The sequence below is a fragment of the Micromesistius poutassou genome (genome assembly GCF_964030765.1).
Source record: "Micromesistius poutassou genome assembly, chromosome: 1".
Lineage (NCBI taxonomy): Eukaryota > Metazoa > Chordata > Actinopteri > Gadiformes > Gadidae > Micromesistius > Micromesistius poutassou.
In genome coordinates, this window is record NC_140271.1 from 4,612,541 (window position 1) to 4,637,969 (window position 25,429).

The 25,429-nt window shown below is 49.2% G+C and overlaps 1 protein-coding gene across 6 annotated transcripts; it reads right to left on the minus strand.

Annotated features, from left to right (window-relative positions):
• Window positions 1-76: 76 nt before the first annotated feature.
• On the minus strand, window positions 77-24,658 carry dnm2a (dynamin 2a). Of its 6 annotated transcripts, none has more exons than XM_084488877.1 (16): window positions 24,216-24,658; window positions 17,955-18,028; window positions 17,499-17,648; window positions 16,933-17,136; window positions 16,126-16,224; window positions 15,458-15,618; window positions 14,926-15,068; window positions 14,392-14,527; window positions 13,843-13,910; window positions 12,709-12,847; window positions 10,294-10,380; window positions 10,013-10,083; window positions 8,404-8,455; window positions 6,697-6,729; window positions 3,289-3,399; window positions 77-304 (listed from the first exon to the last, which is right to left on the minus strand). In XM_084488877.1, exons 1-16 carry the CDS (start codon window positions 24,374-24,376, stop codon window positions 170-172), a joined length of 1,824 nt encoding a protein of 607 aa, XP_084345003.1. In that variant the 5' UTR covers window positions 24,377-24,658; the 3' UTR covers window positions 77-169. The 6 variants fall into 6 exon arrangements, with proteins under 6 accessions (XP_084345003.1, XP_084345004.1, XP_084345000.1 ...); XM_084488874.1 differs by lacking the exon at window positions 77-304 and adding an exon at window positions 317-1,408; XM_084488878.1 differs by lacking the exon at window positions 6,697-6,729 and having other exon boundaries at window positions 78-304.
• Window positions 24,659-25,429: the final 771 nt, after the last annotated feature.

The following is a 25,429-nucleotide window of genomic DNA, read 5'->3' on the forward strand; positions in this document are numbered from 1 at the left end:
CACACACACACAGGGACTCAGGCAGGCAGGCACACACACACACATGCAGGCAGACACACACACACACACACACACACAAATAAAAAGGCATGTTTATGGTTACACGAAGCGAGGGGTGAATCACCCGACTGAGTCATCCGACATGAATGGAAATCATTTTCCTGGGCTGTTAAAACCTCAGGGGGGACTCTGACCTGCTCTCCGTGTTGAAGATGGCGAAGACGTGCTTGGCGGACATGAAGCCTTTCTCCACGTCTCGGAGCTTCAGGTTGTCCAAGGGGAGCATGTATTTCTTTTCTTTCTCCTACAAAGCAACCACAACCACACGTTGTCGTCTCCACGCAACAAAAGGCGAAGACCAGACAGAAAACTAAGGGGTTGAAGAAAAAAAAAAAAAATTTATCTGAAATCACGCCACTTTGTGTGGTCAACCGTTTTTCCGGGGCTTTACGGCGTTAAGAGTGGCCGTGGGGTAAATTGCACATCGTTTTTTCAAACACAAAGACCAGAGTCGAGAAACATAAGGAAGCGCATAGTGATGATTTTTTCTGTTGACCATATTCCCTTTCCATGAAAAGTTCCAGTGGAATGTATTACTCATCGGATGAACTGGGAACGGTTGCCTATCCCAACACACACATTAAATCATCTCCAGCCGCAATAGGCTGGAAACACGCAAAGACTATAAATATGCGTGTTGTTTTATATACTTCAGTTGGACTCTATTCCTCCTACTGAATGAACGCGTGTAATCCCGCCCTTGTGCTTAAATTATCAGCGTTGTGCTCCTGAGTATCAGATATCAACACTCTTGTTTCAGTATCTGAACACCAACTAAAACTCAAGCGCCGAAAGAGCACTCAAACAACCTTCTGATCATATTTAACGATGCGGTGATTTGAAGTTAGGAGGCAGCAGTAATTACTCAATCACTGGAGCCTAGAATGCAAATATGCTTTTGGAGTAGGGAAGGATTTTATTAATGCAGTGTGCTGCTCTTCTCAACCAGAGCGTTACCTTGGTAAACAACTGTTCGTCGTCGTTTACCAATGTAAACAAGCATAAAGAGAACGGCATGTGTACCGCCTTAATGACTAAACACACTACACCCATGACTAGCGTCGAGCACGTAGCCGATTGCGCCCGTTCTTAATATGCTAACCTCAAATGTATACGAACCACCGCCATGGCTAGCTTCGAGCACGTAGCGGATGCAGTGATTTTTAATACGGTAACCTCAAACGTTCTCCTGCGTGTATTGTTTAATAGTAATAGCGCAGGGGCAGAGCGCTGGGCTAATGAGCAGACGTAGAGGAATGCGTTTCCTCTGTCTGGAAGAGGAGTCGACGGAGGAGAGAGAGGAGGTGCGCGGCGGCGGGTCGGGGGTGCCAGCTTTCACTGTGGACATCTGGAAGCATTTTAGGGGTCCACACACACACACACACACACACACACACACACACACACACACACACACACACACACACACACACACACACACACACACACACACACACACACACACACACACACACACACACACACACACACACACACACACACGAGCGCTGGACCAGCAGTTACATCATTTTCAGATCTGCAAGGCGCCCTTCCCCCACCCTGCCACACACGCACGTGTGCGCACACGCACACACACACACACACACACACACACACACACACACACACACACACACCTAATTACAAACAGAGAGGGACAAACACACATGCACATTTTCTTTCATGGCTATTAGGTGAGTTACTAAATTTGACGCACAAATAAAAATACACGCACGATCCGGATGGCACATGGTCAAGGAGACCCCCCCCACCCCCACACACACACACACACACACACACACACACACACACACACACACACACACACACACACACACACACACACGTAACCCCCCCGTAACCCAGTACGATTTCCTGCAAATTCCAAAGTCAGATCCCGGCTGGAACATTTCAGCCCGCCTGCCACGTCAGTATGCCTACACCGTCCTCCTCCTCGCCTGTGCTCTCCCTCTCTCCCTCTCTCTCCCTCTCTCCCTCTCTCTCACACTCACTCTCACGCTCTTATTCTGAAATTAGCCATATTAAAACAAAAGCACTTCAACTACTGGTTTTCATGCCAGGCCGACCGCTCTGGATCGGGGAGAGTTGTGTGCAGCGGTAGGTGGCGATTTCGGTCATTTCTGTATTTTAGCCGAGAGAGAAAGGATATGGCGGCGGTGCTGCGGGAGAGATTGAGAGGCGCCGTTTCGGCCGATTTCGGGGTAAGTACATCAACTTGATTGGGGTATATTTACGGACGTTTCTTTCATGTATTTAAAAAAAGCACGATAAAACCGCATCTGACCTTTTAGCGCTAATAATGAAATTGGGAGGGAAAAGATGTATTTTAGGCTCGGCAAAGATCGCTAAAAACGACCAGGAGAACGCAGAAAGAAGCCATGCGCCAAACAACCCTAATCAAAAGTTCAACGATCGATTCTGTGTTTCTTCCGACCTTTCTGAACGTAACAGAAGACCTAGAAGTAAAACCGTCCTTTCGATTATATATTAAACGAGGGAATCATTTTTCCTGCACACTTTCTTAAAACTTTACGTCCCTGAACCAAAGCAGTGCCGACGCGGGTACCAGCGCATGCATGTCCAGTGTGTGTGTGTGTGTGTGTGTGTGTGTGTGTGTGTGTGTGTGTGTGTGTGTGTGTGTGTGTGTGTGTGTGTGTGTGTGTGTGTGTGTGTGTGTGTGTGTGTGTGTGTGTGCACCGTTGTTTAATCAGAGCACTGTTTGCTCTCCATGTGCTCTCTGTCCTCCTGTCCCTAGGGTAGTGACCTGTGGCCACGCCACGCCAAGCCTCCCCCCCCCCCCACACCCACCACCGGCTTGCCCTCACCGACCCCCCCCCCCCCCTGCCCCCAGCCTCACCCCCCCAGCCTGCCCAGTGTTCAGACTACCTGTTCATCAGGCTGCATCTGAACAGTAGTCTGCACATTGGTTAGGCTGGGCTGGGACACACAACGCTCCATCGACCCATCTGCGCTTCCAGCCGTCAAGACAAGCACACACACACACACACCAAACACCTAACACCGCCCCCACGCCACTGGAGAGGAAAGGGCTGGACGACATCTATGCGGTACATCGTCATATTCGCTATGATCCACATCGGCCAAAATGTGGAAGCGCAGGTTGGTTTTATTCTCATTGTAGGAGTTGGGTGTGTCAGCGACCGTGACTGGTTCTCCCCCCCCCCCCCCCCCTCTCCCCCAGCTTACCTCCTCGTCTTTGTACCAGGAGAGGGACTCTGCGGTCAGCACGAACCAATACTCCTTGGAGCCTCCCTTCATGATGCTGATGTTGAGGGTGATCCAGCCCTTGCGGATCACCTGTACAGGGAGACACGGGGGGGGAGGGGGGTGGAGGGTCGAGGGTGAGGGGGGGGATGGGGAGAGAGGAGGGCGGCATAGTGGCAAAAGATGTAGCAGGGTGGAGTAAAAGAGAGTCAGACATGAGCCGGTGGTGTGGGCTTAGACGGTGCTAGTGGATGTTCGGGGCAGGCTGGGGGGGGGAGGATTTGACTGATTCTTTGTCCTGCGATGCTAATAAAAACTGTACCTGGTTGACTTACCGTGTCTGTGGTGGATGACTGCTGCCTTTTTAATGCTAATGCTAATACGTATTCCTACTCAATCTATGGGCCTGTACATATCCAATACTAAACCTAAACATATTCAACTTGAAAATGGACTAACTGTAACGGGGGAAGGATTTAAATTCTAAAAATGAAATGCATACATGTTGAAAATATGCGTATGGGAGAGTACGGTAGCAGGGGAAACGGGTTTAGGATGTTAAACAGGGGAAATGGGTTTAGGTAGTTAGTTCCTATTCCTGTAATGAGCAGAGTGAGTCAGCCCAGACCGTCCTTCAGTGGGGTCCAAAGAGCAAAGGTCGGCAGAGGTATGTTAGGGTCAGTGTGATTAGTGACACTGCCAGTATAAACAGTCAGGTTAGTGAGGCTGATAAGAGACTACGTTTTACAGTGACTAGCAGAGTTAGTAAAAGACTAGGCTGTACACAGCCAGTATAAACAGTCAGGTTAGTGAGGTTGGTAAAAGACCAGGCTGTGCACAGCTAGTATATAAACAGTCCGGTTAGCAGAGTTAGTAAAAGACTAGGCTGTGCACTGCTAGTATAAACAGTCCAGTTAGCAGAGTTAGTAAAAGACTAGGCTGTACACTGCTAGTATAAACAGTCAAGTTAGTGAAGTGGGTAAAAGACAAAGCTCAACACTGCTAGTATAAACAGTCCGGTTAGCAGAGTTAGTAAAACACCGGGCTGTGCACTGCTAGTATAAACAGTCTGGTTAGCAGAGTTAGTAAAAGACTAGGCTGTGCACTGCTAGTATAAACAGTCTGGTTAGTAGAGTTAGTCGGAGACCAGGCTGCCTCCTGCCAGTAAACAGAGACGGGTTATCTGAGAGGGGTTAACGGGTACCGACACACATGGTGGTGCCTGCGCACGGCGGTCGAAAAAACCTCGACTGAATACAAAAAGGAAATTATAATAATAACCACAATGAGAGAAAGGGGGAGGCGGGGGGGAGAGGACGGCTGGACGTGGGTAAAGAACACAGGAGGAGGAGGTAGGGTGACCGCTGTGGACCAGACGGCACAGGACCCTGACGGAGGGCGGAGAGGGAACGCGGTTCGAGTGGAGGGAACGGGAGAGAGGGAAGGGGCGAGGCCGGGCTGAGAGGCCGGGTAGAGAGGCACTCTCCCTGGGCGGGTTAGAGGGGAGAGTGCCTCTCCACGCCGTGATTTCCCCCCCCCCCATCTCCATTTTGTCATGAAGACCGCGTCGGATCAGCGGCTAAAAGCACTAACTGGAAAGTACGCTCTCTTGCTGTAGAGCCAAAGAGCTACACATTCTTCTTCTTTTTTTTTTTTTTTTTTTTTTTTTTTTTTATAAATCAACCCTCCACGATTCCCTCTCCATCAGACAGAGGAACGGACTGAGTTATAGGGGAGGGGGAGGGGGGGGGGTGGGTTCAGTGGTTAAAAGGTTGCCAACATAAACAAGGGAGAGGAGGAGTAAATGAGCTGTTGCCTTGGCGGGGAAATGCCTCAAAGCCCTCAGCAAAGCGAGAAAAACATTTCCAAAAGCCCCAGGTTTTTTTTTTGTTTTTTTTTAAGTCAGTTGTTAATGTTGAAGAATGGAGAATGGTTCCGGTCGAAGAGTAACCGAAATGGCAGTGGTGTTGTTACAGCTTTGTTTCTATGAGCTAAATCTATGGTATGTAAATAATGTGAAGATGGACTGCAGGTTCTTTAGAAATGCAGTTATGTAATGCTACAACACATGCGCAGTCGTGCGTTTCATGGCTTCAATTAGAGAACGTAAAGTGACAATTTTAAAAGAAAATGTGTTTCATCAGAAAATGTGGTTAATTACATTTTACTATAATCAATTATTCTTAGTTGGGGCTGAAACCATATTGACATTTGTTCCAATTGTTTCTTAATTTCATTGTCTCCCTCCACCATGAATGGGGCCTCATTTAGTGTTTGAATCCAGGTTGACTAAAACAAGCTACCTTAAAGTCAATGTCTATAACTCACATTGTGTCGTGCGAAAAAGCTATTTCACGGTTATTTTATCACTCCAAAATATCTGTGAAAGTCTGATTACAAGACTTGTCAGTTTGTTTACAACCAAAACCACTTATCATATTTCACCCCACAAGCCGAATTCCTGAACTATACAATCTAGTCAACGGTTTGAATATTCCGTCCATTGTCTTTGAAGTTACTTAGGCCCTGTCCCAACTCTCCCCCTTCCCCTAGATTTGAGCCCTAACCCTAGATTTTGCGTGTTCCCACAAAGGGGTAGGGTGTCCCAATACTTAGGGGAGCAAGGGGGAGTGCCCATTTTCCCTTAAAATCAACCCTTGAACGCTAGCAAGCTCGGAAGCTGACTTGCAGCTAAGGGCACTCAAAGCAAGTGTTCTTGTTAAGGGGATAGAAATGGGACTGGGCCTTAGGCTGCTCAAGGTGTCCTACTTTTGCCTGTTACGTGAACCAAAGCTAAATGAGGCCCCTGGTGTTCGATGTGTTAATGCGGAGAGGTCAACAATAGTCCCCCAAGAATTCAAGGATCGATGGAATTTAAAAAAATTCAAATCAGGAAAACGTATTAATAATTGGGGTTGTGGATTTATCCGAGGCCAGCCGGTGCACGACCCTCATGTTTTTCGGCCCAGCAGTGTTTGAGCTTTGGGATGATCCTCCACAAGGCAGACGGTGGAGGGCGGGGCCATGCCTGAGGCAGCAGTGCTTTGAGCCCGTACACAAGAGAACTGATGCACGTCCACGGCGCTGGCACAGGAATACTGAACAGGTTTTTCCCCGGAACATGCAGAAATTGTACATATCCCGACATTCCGATAGGAAATTTAAAAACGGTGGCTTTGGTTTCCGGAAGTAGCAGCAGTGGGTTAGTAAGGTGTTGGACGTTCAAACGAAGACAATTACTGTCTTGTTAAAAAATAATGCAAAAGAATTACAAAAAAAAATAACCCTTTTTGTCGTGCTACGGCTAACAGCTACCAATTAGCGGCGGCTGAGTGCTAGGATTGCTAGGTGCCGATCCCAGTTTTAAAATGAGGAGTCCAGAGACTCTACCTTCTCCTCGGTGCCCATTCCCAGTCCGCCAAGCTGCACAGGAGGGGGAAGGAACCGTGCGTGAGTACAGAGCAGGCTCACACCTTCCCAGAGCGACGGGGTGGGGGGCGTAGCATCGTCTCACATGCTATTGGGGAGTTACCCATCATGGACCCAAGGTAGCAGCTAGGCTAGGCTAGGCTAGGCTAGGCTAGGCGACCTGCTTGTTTTTTGTTGTGTTTTTAGTTTTTTGTGGGGGGGGGGGGGGGGGGGGTGGGGGGCGAGGGGGGGCTCAGTTCTCCTGCGTGGGTCTAACCACTGCTGTCTCCTGGCAGGGCGTGGCTTGAGGGGGGCCACGAGGGGGAGGGGGGGGGGGGGGGGGGTGTACTTACCAGGATCTCACCTGCAGTGACAGGAAGGAGGGTGTGTGAGGTGGGTGGGGGCAAGGGGTTCAAAACAAGGGTAGGTAGAAAGGAATCACAGGCAGAGGAGACAGGAAGAAAGGGAGCATACAGAGATGGGAGAGGGAGGGAGGAGGGTGGGGGTGTGTAGGTGGGGAGGGGGTGGGGTGGCAGGGATGGCGGGTTTGGGTGGGTGGTGGGGGGAACCACAAAAAAGGAAAGACCCGTAGAACAAGAAAAAAGGAGGGAGATGATCGAAGACAGGGGATGAGACAGAGAGGGAGAGAGGGAGAAAGGGAGAGAGAGACAGAGTGGAGAGAGACAGAGGGATGAGACAGAGAGAGTGAGAGAGGGAGAGAGAGACAGAGTGGAGAGAGACAGAGGGGGAGACAGTAGGTGAGAGAGAGAGAGCAAGAGAGACCGAGTGGAGAGAGAGAGAGACAGACGTGAGAGAGGAGAGAGAGTGAGAGAGTGACATGCAATTAGAATTATTTCTAGGATTCCACAATTCGGTTACGTCATACTCAATGCTCAGCTCAGACTGGCAACGGCCATGCAAACTCTGCATTCCAATTAACAGAAGCCAAACAAAATCCATATCAGCCGGTTAACAGCGGCACAACACAGACACAAACAGCCATATTGGGTTATTTGTTGCCGTGGCGCCTCGGGCCTGCGGGTGAATATTGCGACAAGCGGGTTAGCGATGAGGCGGTCGAGGGGGGGGGGGTGGGGGGGGGGCGGTGGTTGTGGGGGGAAACGTGCATGACGCAAGATGCACGTGCGGTAAAGCAGGGATGCTGACTGTGGGCTCAATAACGCAACACACCCCCCCTTCACTGAAACTGAAAGTCAGAACACTGGCAAAACACACACACACACCTTTCATCTTTAAAAATGGCCTTCATACTAAGAAAATCATTGCAGGTCCTGGTAATACTGTAGGAACGGAGCCCACTGCATTCAGATGATCAGCCATCTCAGTATTGGGACACGGGGTGTGAGCCTGGGCGTGGTTAGCGTGTATAAACAGGGGACGTACTCAGCCAGGAGTCATTTAGACTGAACTGGTCGAGGGAACAACGGACTGGATCGATGCTGGGGTTCACAAAAGGGATTAACACTTAAGACTGATGAGGAGTTAGGTTTGGTGAGAACGCCAGGACTATGGGCTTTTTAGAAAAAGGGATTAACAGACTGACTGATGAGTGCTCAGTATTCGTTGGGGAGTGGGGGGGGGGGGGGTGTTAGGTGTGGTGAGACGACAGGACTGTGGACGTTCTAAAAAGGTGGCTGTGGTGATAAAGGCAGAATGGCAGAGGCGTACCTGGTTGGGAATGGCCCTCTTCTTGTTGGTGGCTGTGTTCCTCTGCTGGGCACTGGATGAAATCACACATCATCACAGACAGATTATCATTTGCACGACAAAAGAAAAATCAAATTATTTAGAGAAAATCACGCACAAAAGAAAAAAACACAAATATACTGCAATGACAACCACACAGAAACAAACTGTGATAATTGGGTGTTGAAGTGGGGACGTTGGTGGTGGTGGTGGTGGTGGATGTGGGAGGGGGAGGGGGGAGGTGGGGGGGGGAGAGATGGGGCGTTGGGAGGGGGGGGGGGGGTGGGGGAGTGACACGCGTACACTACACACAGCCCCCTGCGTGCCGTGTGACAGCCCACCTGTTCCCGGCGCACCCGGGGATGCTGCCGTCATCCAGCCTTCTGAAGTCAAGACTGAAAGTTGACGTGACGTGGAGAAGGCGTTAAACATCCCCTAGCCGACCGCTAGCAACACATCAAGACGCCAAAACCACCCGGGCATGCAGATGCTTTAGGGGGAACCCCCAACACACACACACACACACACACACACACACACACACACACACACACGCGCACACGCACACACACGCACACACAAACGTGCAAGCAAAGATACGCCGGTTTGCTTCGTTCCACGTTTTAATTGCCACTCTGGGGGGGGGGGACGGGGGCGGGGGGGGGACAGGGGCGGGGGGGAAGAACCGCCGGGGGGGGACGTCGCACGCGACACCGCTGGAGCGAGCGACGGCTACATGCACGCAGGATTAGCTCGGCGGCAGACAGCGGCAGCAGCTGTTGCATGATGCCGGTCATGGGTAACCACGGCGACGATGAGGAGGATGGCCACGCCTCCTCCACCTCCTCCTCCTCGCCATCCGCCAACAGAATACGTTTGGCATTGTCGAGTGGCCGCTTAGCGATCATGCACTCTCGACGGAGGGCGTTAAGGCACCAGCGTCCGTTGGTGTTTGTATTGAACTTTGCAGGCCGTCCTCCACACACACACACACACTAACGCAGAGTCCAAGACAACGCTCCTCTATTCATCAGGATGCTCCATTCTGTATCCACCCTCCACAGTGTGGCCAGCAGTACTTTCTAAGAGGAGACGCTCCCTTATTAGTCTGAGTAGCTCTCCACTGTTAGCAACACTTCACTGTCAGCAGCTCTTCTGTCCCAGAAGCAGCAGTTGAGCTCTGAGCTGCTCCATAAAGCCTACGAGTTCATCCCCCTGATCACTACCCCGGAGTCGTACGAAAACGCAAATGTGAGTTAGCGGTGGGGACATTAGGGGTTAGGGTCATGATTGGGATTACTATGACGATGCTTGTACCGAGACCAGGATCGTGAACGAGGGTTGCAAGGCAGGCTGGGAAGACATATTTGGTTGGAATGGTTGAAAGGGTGGTGTGTATGTGTGTGTCACGCACAACCCAGATGGGAATTGTTGCATGCGTATGTGTGGAATTAATGAGTGTGTGTGTGTGTGTGTGTGTGTGTGTGTGTGTGTGTGTGTGTGTGTGTGTGTGTGTGTGTGTGTGTGTGTGTGTGTGTGTGTGTGTGTGTGTGTGTGTGTGTGTGGGAGAGTGTAAGAGAGGAAGACATACTTAGCAAAGCCTATGAAGTCTTCGTGGTTGGTGTTGATGTAAGACAGCTCAATGTCGATCAGAAGCAGAACCTTGGATTAGAGGCAGACATTAATAAACGATAACGCACTAATTGGCCATGAAGGGAAAACGGAAATCGCATTTCCAATTAGAACGTGAAGTCACAGGACCAGACAACTAACTGCATCACACAGAGGCTTGTGGCGCTGGGAGCAGCCAGTGAGCGTAAACAGAGAGCAGAACCCTCCGCCTCCAACAGCCGTTCATTAGACAGAACCCACCTGATCCTTGGTCTTGCCCTCCCTCTCCCTGACGAACGTGGTCACGATCCTCTCCGTCTCCTCCCGCAGTCGGGGGTAGGAGTTGAGCTGAAAGGCAACACGGCACAACTCTGTAGCACTGACGGCACACACACACTGGCATCCAGTCAAGAGTTAGTTCACAAAACTGAGATGAGTGAAAAAGAAAGGAAGTGACTGTGAGAGAGAGAGAGTGAGTGAGTGAGTCAGACAGACAAACTTAACAGAAGAGCAAAAATTGAAAGCAACCAATATTCTGCAAACACATATAGGCCAGCATCTGAATATTCTCTTAGGGACACATTGTATGTGTCTGCAGATCAAAGGCTTTTTATATGCTATGAGGTGAGAAAGGCGTTCACCATCAGGAGAGGTGACGGTCAATTATTCTTGTTTTTTTTACTTTATGATTGATGATCATATGATTTCTATATTTCCAAATAATTTGCTGTGGTTTATAATAAACAGATGTGCCAATCTATGCAACTGCGTCATATCTGGCTGATAGAAAAGCCTTGATACAAGTCAGATAATGTTAGTGTTAGTAGAGAAGGTCCAAGAGACGGGTATGAGACAGAATGCGATGCTATGAGGGATAGCCTTCTCAGCTCCCAGAAGCAGAGGGGTGGAGGGGCGGGCAGGCACCGCGCAGCGTGCATGTGCGGCGTGTAGTGCCGTCCTCTGTCCACAAGGGGTCAGCGGAGCCCTGTTACTATGGAAACACGCCCCATTCCGAAGCTCACTAACGGGCCCCCGAACAAAGAGAGCCTTGGGGGATAGTGGTATCGCCCCTCTCCCTGCATCGTTGCCTTTCCATCCGGCGAGGCTGATAGCAGAATGACTATCTGCCATGTGGGTCAGTGAGAGTGTGTAGCACGGCCCGCTGCTGGGGCCAGACGCCAGGACGCCCGGGCCGGAGCCTCGCTATCTCTAGGCCCGAGCGTTCTGCGGGGGAGGGGGGTGGGGGGTGGGGGGCGGGGGCAGGGTAGCGTAGGGCAGCGTCGAGCGCATGGGAATAAACAAGTTCACTCTCATGTGATGACATCGAAGTGAAGTATTTAGGAGGAGGAGGAGGAAGAGGAGGAGGAGGATGGAGCGTGAGCACACATTTTAAGGTGCTTTTAAGATACTAAAAGGTGGTACAGCAAGAGGTGGGGAGGGAGGGAGGCATAATCATTTGTAGGCTTCCACAAAAGGATGGAGAGGAGCAGGTCCCAGGGGAGAGATGGGTGACCAGGAGCCAGGGAGAGAGGGGTGACCAGGAGCCGGGGAGAGGTGGGTGACCAGCACCCAGCGAGGGAGGATGTGGGGTGGGGGTGATTGTTGGAAGCAGTCGATTAACATAAGCGCGTCCATCTTGTTTGGCGGAAGAGGGAAGAGGGCATGTGTACTGAAAACAGGATGGGACGGCGTCATCTCCTCTGATCCCGTCCTTCCGTTTCCCCCGTGGTTACCTTGGTGGCGCACTTCATGACGAGCGCGGTGAGCTCACACACCACCAGGTCCACACACTTGAGGCTGGGCTCTCTCAGTTTGAGGATCTGCTTTTTGACCATGGCCTCGAAGGCCATGTCGGGCGTGAAGAGGCCCGTTCTGAGAGGGCATGGCGGGGTGGGTGGGTGGGGGTCAGGGTTAAGTGGAGTGGTGGAAGCAGTAGGAGAGGAGGGAGAGAGAGAGGGAGAGGGAGTGGGACAGTCCAGAGGAAAATAGAGTGACAGAAGAAGAGAAAATAACAGGGGAAGTAGTGTTTAGTTAGTTAGTGGTCTTGTTAACAGTTTATAAGGAAAGAAAATTTAAAAAACGAAGCCGTGGACTAGGACAAGCGGCAGGTCATCTCAGGGTCTTAACCAGCCCACGGCCCCCCCCGTTATCACGGGGCCAATTAGGGGACACAGAACAATAACTGATCGGCACCTAGGTACCGCCGTGTTAGAGCCAGTAAGCGCGTTGAAGCCCTGAGGCCTGCCGCTTGTCCAACGAGACCAGACCAGAGATGCTGGGGAGTCATGGCGATCCCGCCCCCCAGTGAACATCTCATCGCCACGGCGACAGCGGACGCGTCACAACACTCCACAACAAGACCACGCTGCCCGGGCACAGGGCCGACTGGGCGGGGCCGTTGGCGGTCAGAGAGGGGAGGGGGAGGCGGGGCGGGGCGGGGGGTGAGAGGGTTAACCGCACGCAACACCGTTTTCCCTCATCCTTATCATACACGGGAACCACACGAGACAAGAGGTGTTTTTGTGTGTGACGGTGAACCCCGGACCCCCCCCTCTCCCATCCATGGGTGCGTGTTACTACACCCGGACACCCCCCACCCCACCCCCCCGCCCCCTTTGGCCGACCACCGGCCCCCGTGCCCGGGCCGGGTTGGGGGGTGCTGGACGGCTGCAGTACCTTGTTGGTGCACTGTCTGACCGTGTTGATGAGCTCCTGAATGACCAGGTCGATACATTTGAGACAGGGCGTTTTCAGCTTAACGATCTGCTTTTTCACGATGGCCTCAAACGCCAGGTCGGGGGTGAACAGGCCCGTTCTGGGGACGCACAGAGAGAGGGACACAAGCGCAGAGGGCGGACAGAGACGACAGAGTTAAACGAGGACGGGACATGCGAGCAAACAGACAGACGAGACGAACAAGAGGATCAAAACAATGTGTATACAATGTGGGATGTACTTTATGAATGTCATGGGGAAGTCTCTACATTTAACCCATCCTATGCCCGGAGTCACACAGGGAACCAACTCCAGATGTAGGACCCTTGCCTTGGTTATGGGCAGGGTAGGAGTGTCTTAACATGCACGTTTTGTGCTGTGGGAGGAGAAAAGAGGGAAAGCTCCGCCCCTGGGGATCGAACCAAGGACCTTCTTGGTGTGAGGCAGCAGTGCTAACCACTGTGTCCCGTCCCGCCCCCCCCCCCAACCCTAACCCCAAACCCCCCGGAGAGGTCAGAGAGACAGAGGATAAAACAGAAATGGACACAAACAGACAGGGAGTCACATCCAACAGACAGGAAGTCACATCCATTAAACAGACAGGAAGTCACATCCAGAAAACAGACAGGAAGTCACATCCAAACAAGAACGACTAAAGGAAACAAAGGAACTGCAGCTGAATCTGAACACAACCAAATGCCGTGATGTGCTTTAGCAGAAACAACAGAGAGAGAGAGAGACACAGACAGACAGGCGCTGCGGTTCGCGCTCACACGGGACGACCACAGAGAAGTGACGCAGTGACGCGGATGGGGGCACGGAACAGGAAGACATTTTTCACGAGTTTCACAGACGGCGTCAGCTGCAAAAAAAACCGTTGCGGTCGAACCGCGTGTGAGCGCCGCGCCTGGGGCTGTCGTACGGGGAGCGGACGGCGAGTCGGCAGAGCGTCAGCGGGGACAGAACACAGGGTGGCTTCTGCCCCCACTACCGCGACGGCCTCCAGAGGCGGCTGCGCTCCACTTGCCTGACTCCAGAGGCGGCTGCAGGGTCAAGGTCAGGGTTAGGGTTAGGGTTAGGGTTAGGGTGACTTGCCTGACACCGTGGACGTTTTTGATGGCGTGGCTGATCTCCCTCCTCAGCTCCTTCTCGTCAAACACAATCTGCAGGGACGGAGCGCACAAGACCGTCAGCAAGAAACCCAGAACAGGGGGCGGGGGGGGGGGGGCACTGCACTAAGCAGTCCAGAGACATCTGTCCCATAATTGACACACACACACACACACAGGGACGTCTCTCCCACAGCGCTGTATTGTGTGTGTGTGTGTGTGTGTGTGTGTGTGTGTGTGTGTGTGTGTGTGTGTGTGTGTGTGTGTGTGTGTGTGTGTGTGTGTGTGTGTGTGTGTGTGTGTGTGTGTGTGTGTGTCCCACCTTAACCAGCTCAAGGTCAAGGAAGTCCCACAGTGTGGTATTGTGTGTACACAAGTGTGTGCGTGTCCCACCTTGACCAGCTCAAGGCCATCCCACAGCGTGGTATCGTGTGTGTGAGTGTGTCCCACCTTGACCAGCTCAAGGAAGTCCCACAGTGTGGTATTGTGTCAGTGTGAGTGTGATTGTGTACATGAGTGTGTGTGTGTGTCCCACCTTGACCAGCTCGAAGGGGAAACGCTCGTGGAAGATGCGGTTGATCTTGGCGCCACCCGACAGCTCGTTGGTGTCCACCTGGTCCCCGGAGCCCTCGATGCACTTCTCAAAGTCCACGCCAAACTGCTGCACCATCCTGCACCACACGGGGCGGAGGGGGGGAAGGTAAACAACAACAATAAAGGTCAAGGACAAAGACGCTGAATTATGGGACTTGGCAGGATCTAAACAATATAACAATGCCATGTTTTTCTCGTGGCAATGCGATGTACATCTCAATACTGCACTTCTGTTAACATTGCGATATGATTCTCACATTTTTTTCTTTGTGGTTTTAAATGAGCCAGAACAGAACAGAACCTAGTCGGTGCAAATCACAGGCGAACGGCACTCCAGCGCCCTCTGTAGGACTGTATCATTTATTTTCATACAGAGAAAAAAAAAAGCATTTTTAAATCAACCGAGCACAGAATCCTGACGGTGACATTCCCATGGAATAAACATGCGTTGTAATCGGGGAGTGAGTGCACGCACTGCAGCAGGGCCTTGGTCTTGCGCTGAGGGTCATCTGGACTGAAGTTCTTGTACTCCGCCACCTCCTTCTCCAGGCCGAGGTACTGGCTCTGCAGCTTGCTGCGCAGGCCCGGCAACGTGTCCCGGATGTGGTTCGTCAGTTGCTAGAGTCGTCGGGGGGGGGGGGGGGGGGGGGGGGGGCGCGGGGGGGAACCAGTTTGGAGTATTTAGCAGTCAACACTTTACATGCCAGCGGAGTCATAAGAACTCCAAGCAGCCAGCAACTTTAACTACAATGTGTTCGCAATGAGCACTCTGATTCATGCACATAAGTTGTACATCACTTGATAAAATCTGAGGACGACGAATGACTGAGTGATAGCAAGGGGAAAGGGATTATTGTTGTGGGGTGGGAATTATGGACCATTTGTGTATATATATATATATATTTTTTTTTTTTGTAAAGTGTAAAATTCAATAAAAAGAACTTTGAAAGAAAGAAGTGAAAGAAAGAAGCCAGGGGAGAGTGCTGGTCCGATCCCGCCCAACAGACCTGGTTGAGGGCCTTCTGCAGGTGAGGCGTGCCCATTCGCTCCGCCATGTGTCTGTAGGACGGGTGCGACAGGAAGAACTTCCTCTCGGCGGCCATGGCGGCGCCGATGTCCTTCTTCCCGTCGATGTCCTTCTGACTGCGGTTCACCACGCCGATGTAGCCTGGGCGACGACACGCAACGAGTCAACACGCGCCGGGCCTGAGCGGTTCATAGAATTCTAACCGATATCACAATGTAATCCAACGCGATATGCAAATCGCAAAGGCTGAGATAAAAAAAAAATGACTGTTACTGACTGGAGATCGGTAAGATTCATATTTATTTTTCCTTTACAATTCAATAGTTAAATAAAGATGTTATAATATCAATTCATGCATCAATTCCTCTCAACACATAGGCCTTGAATACGAGAAGGAGCAGTTTATATGTTTACTGCTTCCAGTGTTGTGTTGGTCATACTATAGAATGATTTATTGCTTGTTTAGTGAATAATACAGAACGTAAGGAACTTTAAAAAGAAAAATCGCATACTAAATCGCAATGGAAATATTGGTCGAAATAATCGCAATTAGATGATTTCCCCAAATCGTTCAGCCGTAACACACGCCTTTCGGCAGCGGGAAGGGGAGGCGACGTTTCTCTGTGTGTCTGCGGCTGCCGTGCCTACCTCGTCGTAGGGGAAGTAGCTTGTTCTCCAGGATGTCTTTTGCGTCCGTCCCCTCGTCCATCAGGTCCAGTTTGGTGATGACGCCGATGGTGCGCAGACCTGGAGGTCAAATATAATCAGTCAGTTCCTTCCCTTATTGAAGAAGACATATAATGCCACCAGGTGTGAGTGTGATTAGCCGGTAGAAGCCCTTTTGAAAATGGGCCTCTTCACAAGTGGGCGTGTCCACCTAGATGTGTTGCTGGATAGATCAGTCCACCAGCCGACCCAGTGGACCGTAGCAAATATTGCTCATCTATCCGTCATACATCTAGGAGGACATGCCCACCTGTGATGTCAGAAGAGGCAGATTTTCAAAACGGCTTGTAACGGCTAATCACACTCACACCTGGTGGTATAATATGTCACCTTTAAGATGGATTGGTTATTATTAGACGTTTTTTTCATCCCCCAAAACCTTATGGCCTCCATTTGCTTTCAATACATACATGTTTATTTATTGAAGGTTTATTTGAATAGGAACAGAAACAGAAGCAAAGACAAGATCCGATGTTTGCATCATAGTGTTTCTAACCAAAGATCATTTACTACACCTTTCCCTAAAATTGAAATGGAAATGAAATGAAAATGAAATTAAAATGAAATTAAAAAATTTAATGAAAACTAAAAGAAGACACACACACAGAGCACATTGTAAAAAAAACAACTACGTATGCAAGCATGACCGTGACCTATAACCCCTGAATGAGAGAGGGTCCTTTCTACGGATGATCTGCGCGGGGGGGGGGGGGGGGGGGGGGGGCTCACCCTGGGGGTCCACCTCCTTGGCGATCTTCAGGGCGTCCGAGTTGGCCAGGTCCGTGTTGGCCGGGGTCACGGCCAGGATCAGGCAGCTCTCCTTGGTGATGAACTGCATGAGCATGTCCCTGATCTGGTGCTCGATGTCCACCGGCTGGTCGCCCACGGCAACCTTGGTCATCCCCGGCAGGTCGATGAGGGTCAGGTTCAGGACTGAAAGGAGGGGGGGGGGGGGCGAATTAAATACAGGCTGCGTTTGGACTGACGAGTAGTGATGTCCGACAGCGTCGCGTTAGGAGGTCGGTGTGCAGGACCCACGGCTATACGCAGCACTACATAGTGTAACCCTTGGCTACAACCAAAACATATATATATATATATATATATATATATATATTTTTTTTTTTTTTTAAGTTTTAACAATTAGAGATAATGACTTTTAGTCAAGGCCAAACTAATGCAGTTTGAAGCAAAGCAATGTGTTAGCGCTGTGTGTGTGAGTGATTGTGTGAGAGAGATTGTGTGTGTGAGTGAGTGAGTGAGTGAGTGAGTGGGGGATGCTGCAGCTCATGTACCGTTGGGGGAGTACACCCTCAGGTTTATGGGGATGGGAGAAATTCCCTTGTTGGAGCCCGTTATCCGCTCGGTCTCCGCTTCGATCTCCGACCGAACCTCCTCAAAGTCCACAAACTTCTTGTTTTTGCAATGCAGGAACTCGGCATACTCTGCTCTCAGAGAGAGGGAGAAAATGTGAAAATGTGGTATTTGTCCATCAATATCAGACCACAACATCTTAGTAGACTTGTAATTACACCTGTTCACACATTTCAGATAATCAAAATACAGTCATGTCAAATATGCTTTCAAACAAGTCTAATTAGTTTGTCCTTATTATCCAACTAGGACAAAATTATACTCCCATAATTGCTGCTTGAAGGTAAACCTAGTAAACAGCTGTACTGGAGGAGTGTAGGCTGTGCCAGTGTGGTGACGTGCATGGCCACCACCAGCGTCACCACTGTGACTCTCACCTGCTTTGTTGTTGACCAACTGTAGGATGAGAGGTCTGCGGGTCACAATGCCTGAGCCACGAGGGAGGAAATCCCTGCAAGAGAGAGAGATGAGTAAGGCTGGCATCAAGGAAGACAATAGAGATATAAACAAGGGACAAGGGGCACACACACACACACACACTGACAATCCCACAGGAATAGAAAGAACTAACAAAAGCAGAAACAGACTGCTGGATAGGGATGGCAGGGTAGAGTACAGCGAAAGATGAGGAAGAAGGAAGTTTGAGACGGAAAGAGAATTATTCATTACACCAAAAGGTCCACTTCCTAGCGGCGGGCCCAGGGACTAAATTGATGAGCGAAGAGAAATTTCACACCTTAAAGTGCCCCCCCCCTCCCCACCTCCCCCGAGTCCAAATCAAATGTGACAGTCATTTTCTCTCATCATTAGCGCTGCACGGATCAATTCGTACACAGCACGCCTGCTCCTGCCTTGATGCACACATTGATTTCACCATGCAGTGCGCGTTCCAATCGACACGCTACTTCCTCGTGGAGGAATTTGACAGCTCTGGGGCTGCGTTTAGAGGGGGGGGGGGGGGACCAGGGGGGAACCAGGCTTCAGTGATTACGGTGGCTTGATAACGGTGGGCCTTCGGTGGGCTTCAGACTGACACAGAGGTCACCAATGAGAGCATTGCAGCGATCCACAAATAACCTCAATATGTCAAAAGAGGGATCCACTATACCTAACAATGGCCGGCTGCGTTCCCTTTCAAAGCACAGTGTTTCACTAGTGTGTCTCTCGCCACCTCAGTGCACAATTAATGAATGGCATTTTCACCGCAGCCTTGCCTTGCACAAAGGTCAACCGCAGCTCTTTGTGTAAAGGGGGGTGGTGGGGGGGGGCGTGGGCTGGGCTGGACCATGCTAAAAGAGAGCACTTACAGGAAGCTCAACTTAAGAGGAAATAAGACGGGGGGGGGGGGGGTCTTTTTGGCCGCCATGCTTGCACATTCCTCTTAAAGTCACACGGGTTCCTGGGGAAACTGTTGGGTCAGCAGCAGTCATCTTCAGGACCTCCTCCTCGGACTCATCTGCTCTGCCCCTCTCAGCTCCTTACCCTGCGCAGTGCGCGGGCAAAACGTTCCACATCTGGGGCTGATCAGCAACACGATGGCGGGCCGCCGTGCAAACCCTAGCTGGCGAATCAGCTTTTTTTTTGGTTTTAGATGTATAGGGTTAGTATAGTATACCATGAACATCAATGTAGTATACCATGAACATCAATGTTAGCTCAACTGAACCAAAGCAATGGTACCATCCTACAGAGGGCGCTATAGTGTATTTCTGTATTTTGTATTTTATGTTCTTAATGTCACAATATAAATATAGAATTGCAATATTTACAGAATTTCAATACGAATCAAATTGTCACACTTAAATCGTTGTTTTACTGTATCCCTGCCAATTCCCGGCCCCGTTATCGAATACAGCTCTCATAACTTTCTCCTCCCTATGCATCATCAATGCTGCCATATTGACCAGCCTCAGGGTGGGAGGGTGTTGTACTATGTAGCTCCAGACTCGGATTCAAAATACTGGCAGCAACATGACAGCAAGAGAGCAAGAGAGCGAGAGTAGGAAGAGCAGCCATTGACTGCTATATTCCAGGCATTTCACCCTATGCTGAAACAGTCGGGGAACATTCTGGAAAAAAAAAATCACCAGTCTGTGACCACCAGGCATGAGTATTGTCCAGCACATAATGCAGAGCGTACTTGCACGCGGGTATGTGTCACCGTGACTCACAAAAGAGAAAGCCCTGGTGGCTGTGGCTAGACTAGTGTGAGAGGGGAAGAGAGAGCACGAGGGGGAGAGAACGAGAGTGAGAGAGAGAGTGACAGACAGAGAGTAAAGATGCCAATTAGCGGACGCCGTCCACAGGGGTCCTTTAAATACTAATGGGACTCTGCAGCCACACAGTGCGATGGCTTGGGCCCGGGTCGCTCGGACCACCGCTTCAGAGCGGTGGTCCGCGGTGTGACAATGACATTGAGCCTCACATTAAAGAGGACATGAGGCCCCGGCCGGCGTTAAGTGGACCGTAGGCCATGAAAACGCCCAGAGGGAAAAGGCTATTGTTTCTCTCTTTTCAAATTGGCTCAACCCATCTGGTCAATCTTCCTAGAAAGCCACTGATAGGAAAGCAAAGGCCTACTTCAAGAGAACAGAGGGGCCCGACTTCCATTATTGATGTGCTGTAAATGATAGAAGAGGCTGAACAGATTGCGTTTCATTTCATGCATTATGCATGTCCGGGCAGAGACCCATCGCAGTCTTTGGGTTTCCGACTCTTGCGCAGCAGAGACTCAAAAGAGAAAGGAGAAGGACAGCGAAAAAGAAAAAAAATGTCTACACCAATTCTTCCGCAGTGATACTTCTGTCTGGTTTCTGAACCAAACCACCAGGTTTCAATTGGTGTTTGTACGTGTGTGTGTGCGTGGGTCTGGGAGAGACAGGAAGATAGATAGACGGGTGAGCCTGCAACATGTTATTATGGGGGTGTAAATACACAAGCAAGAGTGTGGTTTGGTAAGACCAGGCTAATTCTAAAGGATCTTTTACGTGGCACCAAACATATAATCGTGGTGGCCCGCATTCCCACAGGACCCTGTCAGATTGCTCCCCGGGCACCAAAAACACAGTGCTGTTAACAGTTTGGTGGGAAATACGATCCCTTTTGTGGTTACACCAACTGAGTGAGTTTGTAAACCATTGAAACACACTTTACAATGTAAAGGGCCAAATAGACTCAATTTTAAGTGATAAATGGACTCAATTGTAATTCATGTAAAGTTTACATCAATACGATTTTGTGTCTGTTTTGCTTACAATATCAGAATATGGAATGTCAACTCATTTATTACATATATTCCAGAACCTGCCCTTCAACCTTTCAAGAGTCGACAAACCAGTATTGTAGCGATATCATTATTTAGCCATGCTAGCAGCATATCAGATAAAGGTCCCTGCCCATGCCAGCTTGCATTGCTAGATATGACCTTGCACCCCCCCACCCACCTCCAGGACAATGACAATGACAATGACACACACACACACACACACACACACACACACACACACACACACACACACACACACACACAATAAAAAAATGAACCATACATATAACTGCTATATGGTTTCTATACATGCATTTTAAACTTGGAATAGCTGAAAGGGGGCTGGGTCTCTAAAGAACACCAGAGATCAAATACAATTACACACAGAGGGCAGGAACTGATGCTACAGCATTAGTGTTTGCCAGTCTGGACAATTTCATGTCTGTACCTTCAATTAATTTGCAATGGGAGGCGACCACATAATCAGTAGCCAGACAAATTATGTGAATGATGAGCTTCACTTTGTCACTTTTTTAAAATGGAGAGGTTTAGGGCCATATAATCTTTTGTGCCTTCCTGTGTATCTAATTAAATTAAATTGATTGCATTCTAAATTGAATTGTTTCCAAAAAGAGAAACCCTGCTGAATCCACTAGAAACACGATTACTGCCTTCTGTAATGAGCACCACGGCCAGCAGGTGGTGACTTGTCTCATTACTTATTCATACTGGGTCTTGAATTGGGTCTAAAACTCATCACTGAAAAATAACAACCCAATGCATCTGCAAAAGTCCCTTAACAGCCTCGGCATCCACCCAAAGAGAATGTCGCAAGAAACACACACACATAACAGATTAAAACCCAAACAAGAACACTCACAAGCACACACACACACACACACACACACACACACACACACACACACACACACACACACACACACACACACACACACACACACACACACACACACACACACACACACACAAGGCCATTGAATCAGTTGGTGATTTGATTAGCCTGTGTGCGACACGCACAAAAACAACAACAACAACAACCGGCCACTGAGCTTCCATCCCTCTGGCAGTCTGGGGAGTGAGAGCAGGCCCCCCCATCTCATCCACCACAACACAGCACGCTGAACGGAGCACATAGAGGTCAGAGCTCGGAGGCCCTCGAGGGAGAACTGTCTGGCCGGCCTGATTTGTCCCATTTCCCTTTCAGCATGCTGATGGCCGGGCGAAGAGAAAACGATGCCATAAGCAAAAAACACTAATATAGACGCCACGGATATTGCCAGGTCGGCGACAGGGGACGCGAAAACAGAGTGGTTCCCTAACCAATCCGCGTACATGACATCAGTGTGATGTCCGCTCTGTGGAGCTCAATGTGGCGTGGCGAAGAAGAGGGTCATTTGTACCCTTGTTATGGCTACATCTGCGTGTGTGCGTGTGTGTGTGTGTGTCACTCTGCGACGGGGGTATTCCCATCCCCATTGAGGAGCGACAGCAGACGGGGAAAGAGAGCTCATTATACTATAGTAAACACTCAGCCTTTGCTTGCACACAAAACACACGCACCCTCTTTTATCAACACGAATCCAGCCAAAGACAGCCGATTTAAATACAGCAACAGTCTACCTAGGCTTACGCATCGTACTGTATGCTACTTTACTTCTACTTTATTCACTACTGTACTGTATGGTACAAGTTGACTCATAGCGCACGGGGGACACTATCTCACATTTACTACATGTGAAGGATGTGCCAGTGCAAGGTGCACTTGTTATCACCTGGGGGTGAAGTCATGGTAGCAGCAGAACGCTGGCCACTTCCAGGCCCCGCACTCGGAATAGGTCTCTTAAACAAAGAATGAGTCACACCTCAGTTCTGCCTAAGCAGGCCTGTTGCTAGTGAACAGAAGCACCACCCTTTGGCTCTTATCTATAAAAACGGATCCCCTTCCCAGTGTGTGTGTGTGTGTGTGTGTGTGTGTGTGTGTGTGTGTGTGTGTGTGTGTGTGTGTGTGTGTGTGTGTGTGTGTGTGTGTGTGTGTGTTCGGGGGCAAACTCTTCCTCCTGAGTGAGTGAGTCTCCCTCTTGTTTTCAATGCACCGTTTTTCCATCAAAGTTTCAATAGCCTTAGCTTCATGGGCTCAAGCTGCTCATGTTTACGAGGGCAAACGAGTGTCGAGTGTCGTCGGACTACACGATTGCCACTCGAAATCAATGACAGTTGGCTGCTCTATTCGGTTAAGGGGAAGCATACAAATAGCATATTCAACTGAATCATACTTTTTGTCTTATACCTGCATACCAGTATGCTTTGTATATTTGTGTGTGTGGGTTTGTCCTAAATGGGTTGGGTCACACACTTGCCTGCCATAGTCTTTTAAAAAAGGGAGGAAACCTGCTCAACAAGATGCTCGTGAGAAACGTGCTTTGTGTCTGCAGGGTGATATTACTCATACTGATGTGCAGGATAGGACGCCTAGACGGGGCAGGATCTGAGTGCATGAAGGCCTGAGGGTCATTTTTCAGAATACACAGATTATTGCTGCAAAGTGACTATTGTCAAAGCCTACCACGCCATTTCTAAACAAAAGGGGAAGATGAGGTTTTGGCAATGGCATGACTATACATGGCATAAGCACTTATTTAGAGGTAGTATGTGTGCAATGTGACGTAAGGAGACAGAAAAATACGATTAGTCATGTGATTGTAACCCCATGCACTAGGACATATCCTTAAGGCAAGTTAATGTTTATCCAATTGCTGCAGTATTTGTCTTTATTAGGTACAGACTATGTATACAGTCCTACTTTTGCCTAACAGCTTTAGACCTTGACTTTAAAAACATGATGGGTGTGGCATGAAATCGAAAATAGAACATAACATGTCTATATTGAGGAGAGGCAATAGGGATGTCAGAAAGAAAGCTAGCCATCAGATTAGTGCATCTGAAAAACCTGCGTTGCACGGCATGTTTAGAGATAATGTTTTAGAGGTAAAGTAAACAGTAACCAACTCCAGAGGTTGTATGAGCACCACATACATAATCGTACTCAACCGGTCTGTCAGTGGCTTTAGGGAGCGTCCAGGTCATAAATGAATCAACTTTTGGGTCAATTCATGATTGGAAGTGCGTTTTTCTTTCCTCAGTGTTTCATGTGCGTTCAGCAACAACATAACATCTGCCCTAATGGATAGGCTGGATAACCGCGACTCTAATACACGTTGTATGCATCCGTTGCGGCAACGAGAAATGAAAACAATCAAACAGCACAGTACAAAGAGATTGTGGTATAGATGAATCATTGATATAACCATGCAAGGAGGAAAAAATAAACATGTCAACAGTCAGCGACACAAACCTGCCAACGAAATTTTCCAAGACTGAGCTTTTCCCAGCGCTCTGTCCGCCGACCACAGCGATTTGAGGGAGGTCCAAATTACAACTTTGGCCAATAGTGCTGAAAGCGTCTTGAAGTTTGTTGATCAGGGGGATCAGGTCTTCCATCCCCCGGTTCCCCATGGCTTCGTCCGGTCGGATCAGTCCCTCAACACAAACCAGAGGCTAGCTCGCAAAAGCTAGTCAATGTTAGCTTAGCAGGAAGGTGTTCAGGTTACTATAAAGTGCGGTGTTTCACTCCCTCCAACAGCTCCTACCTCTGTTCCCTCGATGTACTGTAGGCGGTTTGTGGTTAATATATATACACATATAGCGGGCCGTGTTCTTTCAACGGGTTTACTCGTCAAGTCGGCTAAAAATGGATGAAAAACTCGCAAAAACAAAACTTCCTTCAAAATATCGCCATCCGGGATCGGTTGAAACGATACAGATAAAATAAGAAGAGGGAGTGTGCGTGTACGCTAGTGTGTGTGTGGGCGTGCGCGTGTATGTGTGTGTGTCTTTGTTAGCGCCGCCCACTCGAAACTCAGGCAGAACGGGTTGAAAATGGCCCGACTAGCCGGGAGAGGGAGCCGGGAGCTGGATATAGAATGAAAAATGATAATGGACTAAAAAGTAGTGATACGGATTGATTCTGGTCAAAATCTCGACTTTAATGAACAACGTTTTAAAATTATATATATATGGAAATGTGGAAATCCAAGGTTAAAGACTGAACAGCAATTTAGTCTCGTTTATGTAATGTGAAGACAGGTGTCTACCAAAGGCATGATAGTGGTCATGGAGTGTTTGGCTTTCCTTTAAGGACAATATGAACCATTCATATATTTTTCGCTCTTTTAGCAAGGTCGAAAATATTTCCTTATTTATTTACATAATCAAAAAAGTGGAGACACTATTTTCTTTATTGATAATGAAAGTAATTTCTTCCAGTTTCTAAATGAGCCTTTCGACGCTTGTGCCAAATGTCGAATGATGAATATAAAATTATTTTCCAATATGAAATGATCTTTACCTCGTTATTCTACCGGGGTTTCCATATACATTTATAATGATGCTAATGTTAAAAGTTTTTGTAATTTTTCACCCTCTCATTATTATGACTCTACGGTTCAAACCAGAGCCGCCCCGGGGTTAGAGAGAACAGCCTGCCTGTCGATGAATGAGACACACCCA

Bases quoted from the DNA above. Each gene is read 5' to 3' on its own strand.
- dnm2a (XM_084488873.1), bottom strand. From the start codon at position 24,376: ATGGGGAACCGGGGGATGGAAGACCTGATCCCCCTGATCAACAAACTT. The intron at 15,069-15,457 runs GTCTGTTGGGCG...CGACGACTCTAG, and splicing joins TGCAGAAGGCCCTCAACCAG to CAACTGACGAACCACATCCG. The intron at 3,400-6,696 runs GTAGAGTCTCTG...CTCCCTGTACAG, and splicing joins GAATGGGCACCGAGGAGAAG to GTGATCCGCAAGGGCTGGAT.